The sequence below is a fragment of the Lynx rufus genome, unplaced genomic scaffold (genome assembly GCF_022079265.1).
Source record: "Lynx rufus isolate CCGP_SWC_20201006 ecotype Redwood Valley unplaced genomic scaffold, mLynRuf1.p SCAF_26, whole genome shotgun sequence".
Classification (NCBI taxonomy): Eukaryota; Metazoa; Chordata; class Mammalia; order Carnivora; family Felidae; genus Lynx; species Lynx rufus.
Genome location: NW_025814841.1, coordinates 8678691 through 8692605, shown reverse-complemented (window position 1 = coordinate 8692605; position 13915 = coordinate 8678691). Strand labels below are relative to the sequence as shown.

Sequence of the window (13915 nt, the reverse complement as noted above, 5' to 3'; positions counted from 1 at the left end):
GCTGGCTCCGGGATGGAGCTTTTGCACAGCATTTTGGGATAAACAGAAAACTTCCTGGCTGGCTAAAGACAGCCTCGCAGGCAAAGGCATAATCATGATGTGAAACGGAGGGGAAGTGACTGGAGCAGAAGGAGGTGGCGGAGGGTGGGGGGGAGAGAAGAACAGAAATTTAAAATGTTCCATGTCACCACTCTTAGGCCCCAAGAGAAACATAAAACAATCATTCCGCGATCCCATGGGTACAAAGAAAATTCTGGCCAAGGATGCAAAGTTCTGGGGAAAGGATTTCCCTCCCGGCCAAACGTCTGGTTTTGTCCATCCCTGGGCAATTAATGAGCATGAGCTAAGAATGAAGGTGAAGGGTTCATGTATTTCCTATATTTAGAATGAAATCCTGGATGTGGACCTTCCCCTTTGATTTATTGCTAATGACAACCTGCGTACGATGGATATTAATTACAAGCAGAAGAGCATCAGGAAAGTATCAAAGTGCACTTAGCTAGATTGCGGCCATACTTTAGAACTCACAAGACATGAAGGCAAAGCTTAGTAAAAACTTATTATTGGACGCGAAGGAGAAAGCAAGGCGTGCTGGCTGAGGACAAGCTGAAGGCCCTTCACCCTCAGAAATCAGTTACACCTCATTTTAATTATCCACGGACGCCAATAAAGATTAATGCTCAGAGAAGCACGGGAATGTTGAAAGATGAGTGAATAGGTAGAAGCTAACTTACTTGACTTGGAAAACACAAGACGCTATCATGATGATAAACATGATATAGAAGATGGGATAAGTCAGTTGCATTTTATCCGTCACAGAAAAAGTGATCATGCCTGAGACTGCTTTTACTGAAATGACAGTCAACGAGGCTGAAAAAGAAAACAGGAGACACAAATAAAATAATTTTTGGGACAGAATTACCAACAAATATCTGAAGCTTACACAGTAGAGTGGTCAATACTCCAGTCATGCTTTCAGGACGCAGGCTTGTGAGAGGTGGGGGTAGGACGTGGCTCCGGACAAGGGGTAGCCCGGCCGCTCAAGCCGTGCGGCACTTTGAATTTGCCTAAATCAGCTAAAGATCTGCTACGCGACTGGGTGCTTTTTATCTTGGGAGCAAGATGCTTATTTTCCAGCCCTCACTGCTGAAAGGATGTCGCAGAGGTTATAATTACTAGGAGATGGGAGAGGAGAAAACAATGAAGGTGGGGGAGAGAAGCGAAGTCAGACAGTCCATGTGACATGAGTGGGAAAATAACTATTAAACGATACTGAAAAATCGAAAGCCAAATAGATGAGAAAACTGGAGAGTGGAAAGCGACTCCCTCTGTGAGTTTACTAAGAATTGTACTGAGTCTATGTCTGAGCCTTTTTGTTTTTTTTTTGTTTTTTTTTGTTTTTTTTTATATATATATATATGAAATTTATTGACAAATTGGTTTCCATACAACACCCAGTGCTCATCCCAAAAGGTGCCCTCCTCAATACCCATCACCCACCCTCCCCTCCCTCCCACCCCCCATCAACCCTCGGTTTGTTCTCAGTTTTTAACAGTCTCTTATGCTTTGTGTCTGAGCCTTTTTGTTCATAAATGTCTAGAAGTCTCATGAAAAAAAATTTTTTTTGAAGACAGTAATAGGAAGCAGGACCAGAGCTGAGTATCCATCTCTCAGAGTCAACCATAAATCTAAGGGTTACACAAGCACTTTCTATTTATACTCTTATGCTAAAGAGGAACCTGGCCTTAGGCAAACCAATTTTTCATGGGTTCCCAACAGCAATGAAGAAGTGACTTGATAAGGTTATAATATGAAAGCAATGAGGCATTTTCTAGAAACACCATGTCTCTGTAGGAAGAAAATAGTGTTTTCTTTTGGTTTTAGGTTGCTTAAATTTAATGTCGCATCTAATTCCGTAACTAAGCTGAAACCTACAGAAAGTGAAAAAAAATCATTTTTACGTGAAATCAAATAACTCTAAGTCAAAGGCAATGCGAACAAGAAACATTTTCTTTGTGCTGTTGGTCGACCTGGTCATGGTATATCTGAGCTTTATCCCTTTTAGCTTTTGAAAAGGCATTAGATAGAGAGAATGTTTAAAATAGCAGCTGATGGCCAACCAGGGAAAGCCTCCCATAACCTCCTTTTCCAAAAACTGAAAATATACTTCAACTTGAAGAGTACCAGGGCACACTTCCAAATCAGGCACTTTCCTTTCCATTAAAAATCGTAACAGAGAACAGGTGACAAATTCTAAAAACAAACCCCCAATCTGAACAAAGAGGCCCTTACAACTGGGTCCCTCTTCATCTTTAAATAGCTTTTGACCTGATCATCTTACATGTTTTCTACAGATTATGACAATAGTCCTATCTCAGCTAATCTAGGAATTTTATCTGCAGTGATGTGCGCCACTTGATGGTTTAAGTTTGTAAGGTTAGCTCTTGAGGGACCTTGATTTCCTCTTCAAAATTTTGCTTGAAATTAGAGTACAATGTGGTTATGGCCTTGTGGTCTGAACAGCCAGGTTTCCCAAAGGGATCATTAATGGGGAAGGAGTTGAACACACTATTCCATTAGCCTCAGAACCTCAGGATTGCAAAGGCCCTTCAAGGTCATCTAATGCAACTACCATCTGATGTTAAATTACACTTGACCGCAAAACAAAAACAAAACTAGACTTTTTATTAAATAGCTAAACCAACTATTGGCTTGCTAATACAGTTAATCACTGTATTTCCAAAGCATGTACAATCACCAACCAATTAATCACTCTTTATTGTAACTCTGCAAGTTATTTCTAGGCTGGTGACAAGTACTTCTGTTTTATTTTTGGGTGGGAATGTGCTTGGTGAGGACAGGTGAAAATACAAAATTTAATATGCTATCATTCTAATGTATACATAAAAAAATATAAAGTGCTTATATATTTTCTATTTTTATATACAGAAAAAAAAAAAGCTAGGAAAAAATGCCAGAAGAAACAATGTCAAGATCCTATCGGTAGTTATCTCTAGGCACTGGGATTATGAAGAACCTTTAAACTCATTTTTTAAAACTATAAAAGTTTATATATTCCTTTAAGAAAATTTGGAAAAATGCAGAAAAGCCTGGAAAGAAAAATGAAAATCACCTGTAATCTCAACACTCATCCCCAAGTCATTTTTAACATTTGGGAATATTTCTTTGTAGCTATTTTCCTGTCTCTGGATATGAATACATTATAATATATGTATATACATATGTTATATATATATAACAAATAGTATATACTATTTAGGAACCTAGTTTCAACTGCCATCAAGTATTTTCTATGCCATTAAATATTCTTCTGAGCATGATTTTCATCAGCTGTGAAGTATGCTTTTGCATGAATTATACTTCATCTTGGTAATTCCCTATTTTTTGCATATTTAGGTTACTTAGGTACATCCTTTTTTTTTTCTGGAATTAAAAATGAGGTTGTGATGAATATCCCTGAACATATATCTTTGCAAAGCATTCTGCCAATTGCCCTAGGAAAATGAGCTATGGGGCGGGGGAGCGGGGTGGGGGTGGGGCTCTGGTGACAGATGCTGTTCTTCTGAAATATACTGGCAAGCTGCCTTCTACACACTATCAGTCACATTCCCATAGTACTGTGAGGCAGTGTTCAGTTACATGGATTTTAACCTTTTTCTTGATGGCCCTCTCTGTTTTTCTTATTTCTCAACGATAGACATGTATTACTTTCGTCATCACAGTGGTACTGCTTTTGCCTGACATAGCTGACCTGTGTTTGAAATCTGGCCTTCTCAGTTTCCTCCGACTTCATCAACTGTTCCTTCCAGAGACTTTCCCAAATTGCTACCTATGTCTCCTTATTAGAGCCACAAATATTTCACTTATTAATTTGGCTTCCATAATCTGAGTATGCTAAGCATAGAGAAGGACTTCCTAGCTTTCTCAGCTTCCTGATCAGTTGAAAGCATCTTTTTAAAAAATTGTTATTTATTTATTTTGAGAGAGAGAGCAGGAGAGGGGCAGAGAGAGAGGGAGAGACAGAGACTCTCAAGTAGGTTCGGTACCATCAGTGTGGAACCTGATGCGGGTCTCGAACCCACAAACCGTGAGACCATGACCTGAGCTGAAACCAAGAGTCAGACGCTTAACCAACTGAGCCACCCAGGTGCCCCTAGTTGGAAGTATTCGGTTGGGAGTTTTAAGACTTAAGAAAGACTGCAGCCACAGGCCTGGGGAGCCCCTCACCAGAAGCCAGTTTTCTTTCTTCCTGGTTGCCCTCACTTTCTATTTTCTTTTTAGTTCATTTTTTTTTATCTATCACATAAACAATATTAACAATAAAGTAAAAACAAATCCACCTGCATACTACTGTTACCTCTCACTCATCTCCAGCGTCTGCTTCATGCGCCCTTTTAATCACAACGAAGGTAGGTACCATGTTGTGTGCTACATTTTCCATTTAATTTGACACTATAACTATTTTTCAAAGCTGCTACATGGTTTCCATAATCATTTTTTCTTGTAGAAGTCATTAGTGATCATTGTAAAATGCCCAACCAGCACAGGTAAGTATAAAGGGAAGAGTGGGCAATCTTTTTCTCATTTCTTAGTATGATGACAGCACTTGTGCTATTTCTCCAGCATGTAGGCTTCAGCTTTTGGTTTAAGAGAAATATATTTTTCCAATTTCACAGAAACAGAGACTAGAATGGTGGTTGTCAGGGGCAGGGAGTAGGGGGAAGGGAGTGATGTAGGTCAAAGGGTCTAAATGTTTAGTTTAAGAAGAGTAAATTCTGAGGATCTAAGACACAGCATGGTGACTACAGTTAATAATGCGGTATTGTATACTTCAGAGTTGCTGAGAGATCTTAAGCATTCTCATTACACACACACACACACACACACACACACACACACAGTTCACTATGTTAACTATAGGGGGTGATAAAGGCGTTCATTATCATGAGCTCAGTAATCATTCTGTGATGTATATGCGCATCAAATTACCACGTGGCATACTTAAATACATACACTCTATGTGTCAATAATTTCCCAATAAAGTGAAAATTATTAAAAAGAGAGAAATACGTTTTTAACACAGATATCTTTCTATTCTGATTACATTTCAAATTCTTTATTAGGAACGGATATTAAATTTTAACATGTCTTTTCAGCATCTGGATATTTACATGATATTTCCCTTTTTGAGCCATTAACATGATGAACTATATCAATGGATTTCTTTTTTTTTTTTTAATGTGTATTTATTTTTGAGACAGAGAGAGATGGAGCATGAACAGGGGAGGGTCAGAGAGAGAGGGAGACACAGAATCCAAGGCAGGCTCCAGGCTCTGAGCTGTCAGCACAGAGCCTGATGCGGGGTTTGAACTCACGGATGGTGAGATCATGACCTGAGCTGAAGTCCGACGCTAACCGACTGAGCCACCCAGGCGCCCCATATCAATGGATTTCTTAAAGAACCATGCTTTCATTCCCATAATTAATTTAGTTAATTCAAATGTTTTCTCTGTGCTCACTGTCCTCAGTTCTAGGTAATTATATACAGTGTAACTAGAACAGACATGGCTGTGTCCTCATAGAACTGATTAGGTGGAGAAGATGAGCAATATCAGAATGTAAATATGTAAGTAGGATATGTAAGTATAAATTGTAAGCGTTACAGAGAAAAAGAACCGGTTTCATTAAGACCACTTGGTCATGAAGTATGTCGGGTTTTTTTTTTTTTTTCTGGATTCTACTTGCTAATTTTTTGAGACTTTTACATTAATATTGAGTGGGGAAATTAGTACAGGGTATTCTTACTGTGTGCTACTTGGGATCAGTATTGATACTCATTATGTAAACAAAACGGGAAAGCTTTCTTCTTATGTCCTCAAATAGTGTGAACAACAACAACAAAACAATCTGTTTCTTAAAGATTTAACCTTCTAGGTTGAAAGTAAAGATGGGGGGTGGGAGGGAGGGGAGGGTGGGTGATGGGTATTGAAGAGGGCATCTTTTGGTATGAGCACTGGGTGTTGTATGGAAACTAATTTGACAATGAATTTCATATAATAAAAAAAAAAGAAAGTCAAGTATGTAGGCCTGGTTCTTTTCAGCATGTAGCTTTTTAAACCGTTCTTCCATGTCCTCCATATCTATTTTCCTTTAAAAAATAATCAATTTAATCAAATTTTCATCTTTGTTGTCGCTTTTATTTCTAATTTTGTATATTTGAGATTTTTCCTTTTTTTTTTTTTTTGTCTTATGAAGGATATATTTTAATGTCTTTTAAGAATAGATTGTTGGGTTTATTTATCAATCCATTGTTTTTCTGTGCTCTATTTCATTAATTTTTCCTTTATTAATCACTCCTTTCTGCTTGCTTCAGCTTTATTTCAGTGTTTTTTTCCCTCCTGTTTTGAGCTGAGTGCTTGACTTACATTTAATGTAATGAATTTCCTTCTGCATACAGCATTAGTCATAAACTACAGGTTTAATATTAAGTGTTTTCATAATAATTTAAAAATATATGCTGCAATGAAAGCTTGGTTTCTACTTGGGCCCAGCTGCAGTTTAAAAGTAGTGTCAGCATTTCCAGATGTTACAGTTTTACTGGTTTCTGTTATTTTTGTTATTATTTTCTGTTTTTATTTCACTGCGATCTGAGAATGTGGTCCATACTTCAACTTCCTGGAATTTATCAAGGATTTCTTTGTGGGCAATTACACAATTAACTTCTGTAAATGTCACACAGGCATTTGAAGGCAGGTGTATGGTCTGTTTTCAGGATTTAGAGTTCAACGTTAGAGCAACATTGAGGACTCATTCTTCGGTCCTTATAGATCTTTCTGTCTACCTACCTTCCATGAACTAAGAGAAGTCTTCTACTCCTCTCATATTTCTATTAACATCGTTTTCAAAAGAGCTGCTGCCTGAATCTCCTGAGGGCCCCTGGCCTTGGTGTCTCCCCCTCCCAACCCTCAATTCTGCCACGATGAGCAGCTAAATACTAATATGGGGCCTCCAGGAGCCTTTGCTTCTGCCTGGGTTTTAACTTAGATAGTAATAGTATGCCCTTTTTGCTTTCTTTTCCTTTCAGTCTGAGTTAACTTGTTTTAGATGACATTTATGTGTGAAGTCAGAGTATTTCACAACCAGCAAGGGCTGGTTAGAAAGGTCACCATTTCTACAACTCTTGTGGAGCTAAACCAGAGAACTGTGGATGAATCCAATTTCAGAATCTTTTTTCAAAATCAATCTGGGAATTTTTCTGAAGCCCAATATGGGAATCTTTCTTTATTATTAGGTGAATTTACCCTATTTACATTTATGATCATAACTGCTATGTATGATCTTAATTCTGTTATCTTATTTTCCTATTTATTTTATTTTTTTTTTAATTTTTTTTTTCAACGTTTATTTATTTTTGGGACAGAGAGAGACAGAGCATGAATGGGGGAGGGGCAGAGAGAGAGGGAGACACAGAATCGGAAACAGGCTCCAGGCTCTGAGCCATCAGCCCAGAGCCCGACGCGGGGCTCGAACCCACGGACCGCGAGATCGTGACCTGGCTGAAGTCGGACGCTTAACCGACTGCGCCACCCAGGCGCCCCTTATTTTCCTATTTAAAATGTCCTTTATTTTCAATATTTTCCTATATAATGTGCATTTTATCTCTTAGTTGTTTGCTTTTGTTCTCCCTATCTGGCAATTTGGAAAGAAACAACAGTAAAGTTCTTCTTCCGTTCTTTTCATCAACAGCATACCTGACTGTGGTATAAATTCATTTCTACAAGTAATTATCACAAGTACAAATCTTCCAATTCAAAGGAGAGAACTAGTTTGTGAAATGAAGATGGACAAATGAAACTCAGCTCCTCCTTAGCATGAAGGTTGCTGCCTGTCCCAGTGGTACAGGTATAATCTACAGAATCATAGCAAACAACACACGACGTATGGTTCATTTTATTGGCAAGGAAGAGGAAAAAAAGAATTATAAATAACTTTTTAAAAGTCAATTTTCCAAGTGATTAGTGAGAGCTCCTAGTGTTGATTTATATGAAGACGTGTGTGTGTGTGTGTGTGCATGTGTGTGTGTGTGTGTGTGTGTGTGTGTGTGTGTAAGAGGAGGGGGAAAGGGCAGATTTAAAAATACACAGTGGGCTTACAGAACCATCAGTTTTAAAATCCTGGGGAAAAAAGGAAATGGGTAGATAAACAATGAATGAAAGAAATGTAGGGGCGCCTGGGTGGCGCAGTCGGTTAAGCGTCCGACTTCAGCCAGGTCACGATCTCGCGGTCCGTGAGTTCGAGCCCCGCGTCAGGCTCTGGGCTGATGGCTCAGAGCCTGGAGCCTGTTTCCGATTCTGTGTCTCCCTCTCTCTCTGCCCCTCCCCCGTTCATGCTCTGTCTCTCTCTGTCCCCAAAAAAATAAATAAACGTTGAAAAAAAATTAAAAAAAAAAGAAATGTTGTATTTAAGAAAATCATACTGCTTACATTTACATTTCATATTAGCCATATTTTGGTAAGTAATTCCTGATAAAAAAGTTTCAATTGGGATCATTCTTTTGTTCCTCTTTTAATATTTTTCAATTACATCCTAAGAAACAAAATCCTCCAACTGTCAGAGAGCAAATAAAATTACTCAGAAGTAAAAACGCTGACATGTTTTTAAAGGAACTAAACAGACACCACTTGTAGATATGGGTGTGCAAAATACAGTTTGCGTGATTGAGCCTGGGTTTCTTTCTGCAGACCAGAGTTGAAAAGTAGAAACAATGAGAAAGGAACAGAATGCTTAAGTGTTCTCCTTCAAACCTCTTTTTTCACTTAGCATGGTTAGATTGGAGAATGAGAGAACAGTGCGTTCTTACCTAGAAGTGCCACCAGGCTTAGCAGGATCACCATGTGCTTCATTGCTTTTCTTTTATGGAAATAGAGGAGGGTGCAGAAAATTAATATTTCGAAAATCTAGAAGTGAAAAAGATGCAAAAGAGTAGAGTATCAATTATTTTACACACAGTCTTCTGAATGCCACACTTCTCTTTCTGGTTTTGCAACAGTTCGTTCCCCTGTGAGAATTGAGGGTACCTGGCGTTCCTGAGGACAATTACAAACATATGAGGACAACATATGGAACCTCAGCCATCCAGACCCAGAGCTCTAACCTCACCTATATGCCAACGATGCCGAGATCGGCAACCCTGATCTCATTTACCCAACTATCTTCTAGACATCTCCACGCGTACATTTAATAGCATAGCACACAAATGCGGGCAGTAAATTCCTGAAGGCCTTCCTTCCCCACCTATCCCTCGTGGGGCCTTCACCCCTGCAATGAATGGCCTCACCACACACCTTTTGCACCAGCCAGCAACTCCTTCCTTTCCATCACTCCCTGCCGCCCTCTCTCTGACCACTGCAACAGCTTCCAATTCGTCTCGGATTCTACTCTTGCCTCTACAACCCAGCCATTCAGCGGCCAGAGGAATCATTTAAAAGCACAATTTGAATAATGAACTAGGTCATTCATAGAGAGTGTATATGATACACATATAAGGTATTTACATAATATGACAAGTAGTCATGTGCCCTGCACCTAGCCAGAGAAAGAGAACCTACCCATACTTTGAGGTCTCCTGTGCACCCCACCCCAATTGCACCCCCCTCCTCCTCGGCTCTCCCCAGCAACCACTACACTGAATTCTGTGTTTACTCTTCATTTTCTTTATGGTTTACCACCTTTCATGTGTCTCCCAACAGCGCCTTGTTTATTTTTGCACATGTCTGGACTTTATACATGCAGAATCAAACTTGGTTTTGATTACTTGCTTTTTTCCCCCACTGTGCATTGTTTACGAGATTTATCCAGGATGATATATGTAATAGAATTATATATTATATCCAGTCATTCCTTTGCTTAAATCTCCTATGGTTTTCTATCACATTAAGAATAAAATCCTGGATGGCCCACCTCTGCCAGGCACAGATCCCCCACCCCCTGCCAGTTCTCTGCAATGCTCAGATTGCTCTGGCCTTTGCACTAACTGCACTAACTGTTGGAGTTGCCTGGAATACTCCTTCCCTGATCTCCCTACAATGGCTCCTTCTAGTCACTCTAGTCACTCAAAGGAGTCACTCAGCTTACACATCACTTCCTCCAAGATGTCTTCTCTGACTGCTCTAACAGAGCCACCCCTCATTTACTGTGGAGTGTAGAATATTTCCTGTTCATGCATTTGTATGTTTCTTGTCTGTCTCCCCAACTAGCACATCAGTTCTATGAGAACAGGGACTTTATCTGTCCTGTTTGCTACTGTCTTTAGTGCCTGGGCACAGTCAGTTACTCAATGAGTATTTATGGAATTAATGAATAAATTACACCTCAAATTTATTATGAACACCTTGCCAAAAACCAAGACTTAATGTCTAATAAACTGAGTGTTCAATAAATATTAATTGACTGAATGTCTAAAATTTTCCTGCCCATAAGAAAACTCTAATGTAACTTGGAGTTCTCAGTTTTATTTTTGTTTTCACTTTTTTCTTTTTTTGAAGTCCTTAAGATAGCCTGATGCAAGTTATTTTTTTTCAAAGAGGTAGTATCCCTGGCCTGAAATCGTAAATATGAATGTTTACTTTTCTGACATAAAAACACCACCATTAATTTTTTCCTTAAAAATTACTAGAGTTACGGACTTCAGTACATTCAGGACTATATTTTACTTATGGAGCCATCTCTAAATCAACATGAATCTCTACTGTTTCAGTTCAAGGTTTGCTTTTTTCTTTTTTTAATCCTCTGTGGGCATGGAAAGCAGCAAGACCATATCTTCCTCATTTAAAAACCTTTCATCTCATGTGGAAGATTAAGTCATCCCTCAGCTTTTTCCTGGTAAATTAAACCAATTACTTTAACTTTTTCTTAAAGGACTTTTTGCCAGGTCTTTAATTGAATCAAGCCATGCTACAAAGGCTATTAAACTCCTATCACTTTGTCTTCCCCCAAACTGCCATCACAACATGGGTTGGGTGTCCCCACCTCTGTGCAGCTCATCAATCGTTAGCAGAAATACCCCTGTCGGCTTCACTCCCCTCTCAACCACAGGCTTCCATTTCTCACACTGACATAAACAACTCACGGCAGCATTTGGAACCACTGTATTTGTTGCTGGAAAGAAGGTGGCTCAGCCTGCATTAATGCACAGAGTGTCTTAGCTAAATCTGTTAGCGGGATTATTAATTGGGGGGAAGGGAGAAATGAGGGTAGTTATCAGTTCTAAATATCAAATATGACTTTCTTTCTTCCTTCCTTTCTTCCTTCCTTCCTTCCTTCCTCCCTCCCTCCCTCCCTCTCTCTTTTTCTTTTCTTTTCTTTTCTTTCTTTCTTTCTTTCTTTCTTTCTTTCTTTCCTTTCCTTTCCTTTCCTTTCCTTTCCTTTCCTTTCCTTTCCTTTCCTTTCCTTTCCTTTCCTTTCCTTTCCTTTCTCTTCCAAATTCCATCTCTGTGGTTAACACAAGCTCCTATGACTCACAGAATGGCTGTCATTGCCCTACATTCTGCCTTGTGGCAAGAGGTCACGGAGCTCCCAGGAATAAAATATTCAAGCAGCATGAATTAATGTTAATTTTTTTTCCTAGCAACATTTCTCCCCCTCTCTGAAAATATCACTGTTAAAGCGGCTGTGATTTCTACAGGTTGCTGAGACCCAGGGAGAGGCTGCTTTGCTGATTGCTGTCTCAGAGGTCAGAAATAATAACGGCACTTAACTGCAGGCTCACCACCCGCTCTACTTGTACCAATTCACTCAATCCTCACAACCTGAGGAAGCAGGCACTATTTTACAGATGAAGAAACCAAGGCTCAGAGGGGTTAAATGACGTAGGTCTGGTAGGCAGAATAATGGCCTCCCAAAGATGCCCATGTCCTAATCTCTGTAACTTGTGTGTATGTTACTTTACATGGCAGAGGGGCTTTGGAGATGCAATTAAGGCTATGGACCTTGAGATGGGGAGATTATCCTGGATTATCCAAGAGGGCTCAAAGTAATCATACGAGTCCTAAAAGGCAGAGAAACATCCCAGGCATGGTCAGAGAGAGATGGAACATGAGAAAGAACAGCGTCAAGGAAGGCTGGTGGCCTCTAGAAGGTGGAAAAGGCAAGGAAATGGATTCTCCTCCAGAGGCACAGGCAAGGAATATAACCCTGCCAATACCTTGATTTTAGCCCAGTGAGACCCGTGTTGGACTTCTGACCTTTAAAACTGTAAGATCATAAATCTGTATTGCTTTAAGCCACTAAGTCTGTGGCAATTCATTATGGAAGTAATTGGAAGCTAACTTAGGTTCTGGTATCTGAAGTCCTTCCAGAAGAACAGAATCTTCAGGATGAGTTTTCTGAATTGACTCTGGGTTTTTCTGGATTGGTTCTCTCATCTAAGTAGATTTAAAGGCACTCATCACCCTGTTTTTGGTGGTGAGGAGTACTGGCGGGCCATGGGATGATGTGACAAAAGAGATACAGGCTCCTGGGCCTTGTTTCTGAGGCTTCTACTTCATGCAAGCCTTAAACGTAACACGAACATGGACGTTCCATGGACATCCATCTGGTGCCGGTAAACACCCGAGACAGGGAGATGCTGTTGGCCAGCCTGGGATACAATTTTACAATCCTCTTTTGAGAAATGTACAGCTTATTCAGACTCTAAAATGCTTTCTTATTCATTTTAGTAGTTATTTGATCAGTCCTAAAAAGCAATTCAGGTACTACATTTCTATTCAGTGTAATACAAGGGTAGCTAGATGAATGATCCTTCAAAGAATAGCCTTAATTGCTGTAATTATGATCTCTGCAGTCATGGTTTGCAGAAAAGGCATGGAAACCTCCATCTCTAAGGATTAAATATTAGTTACCTCGATGTTTAAGCCAAACTTAAACATCGATGTCAGATTTAAGCCAAACTTCAGTTCAAGAGCTTAGCATGTAATTGGTAACATCTAGAGTCTTTAGAGAGGTAACATAAAATGGATTAAATTCTAAACTAAGATAATGTAGATATATTCCCTTTAGAGTCTGAAGCCAATAGTGTTATTAAAAAAAATTTTTTTTTTTTTAAGGTTTATTCAGTTTTCAGAGACAGAGACAGAGCGTGAGAGGGGGAGGGGCAGAGAGAGAGAGAGAGAGAGAGAGAGAGAGAGAGAGAGAGAGGAGACGCAGAATCTGAAGCAGCCTCCAGGCTCTGGGCCGTCAGCACAGAGCCTGACACGAGTTTCGAACTCACAGACCGTGAGAGGCGCTCCCCCATAGTATTATTCAAATGTGACTTTATTAAAGATTTATTTTATGCTATCTTATAATATCTGGAATTAGTTACATTTTTGGATGACATTTACTTTCAAATATACTTTCATTATTTTATGGGAATATGGGTCTCTCCCAGGGCTGTAAAATTCCTGTTACAGGACTTCTTCTCTATACCCTGGATGTCCAGTCTGTTGAATGAACTAGTGAATAAATGAATGAGTGAATTTAACAGTTGACTTTGGAAAACGGCAAAATACAAGTAATGTCAGAGTTTCTTTTATGGAAATAGAAGGTTTAAGAAAGAGTAGTTTCGTTCTTTTAAATGTTTTCTCTGGGGGCGCCTGGGTGGCGCAGTCGGTTAAGCGTCCGACTTCAGCCAGGTCACGATCTCGTGGTCTGCGAGTTCCAGCCCCGCGTCAGGCTCTGGGCTGATGGCTCGGAGCCTGGAGCCTGTTTCCGATTCTGTGTCTCCCTCTCTCTCTGCCCCTCCCCCGTTCATGCTCTGTCTCTCTCTGTCCCAAAAATAAAAATAAAAAACGTTGAAAAAAAAAATTAAAAAAAAAATGTTTTCTCTGGTGTTAAAATAATATAAGACACGTCATCA

At 39.6% G+C, this 13915-nt stretch overlaps 1 protein-coding gene across 1 annotated transcript in view; it reads right to left on the bottom strand.

The window, feature by feature from the left end:
- The window catches only part of NIPAL2 (NIPA like domain containing 2), a 156468-nt gene that overhangs the window by 8689 nt on the left and 133864 nt on the right, over positions 1-13915 (bottom strand). The window contains exons 9-10 of the mRNA XM_047088841.1: positions 8882-8978; positions 735-870 (exon numbers count right to left, since the gene is read on the bottom strand). Coding sequence (XP_046944797.1) covers positions 735-870; positions 8882-8978 — 233 coding nt within the window. The remainder of the gene's footprint in view (positions 1-734; positions 871-8881; positions 8979-13915) is intronic.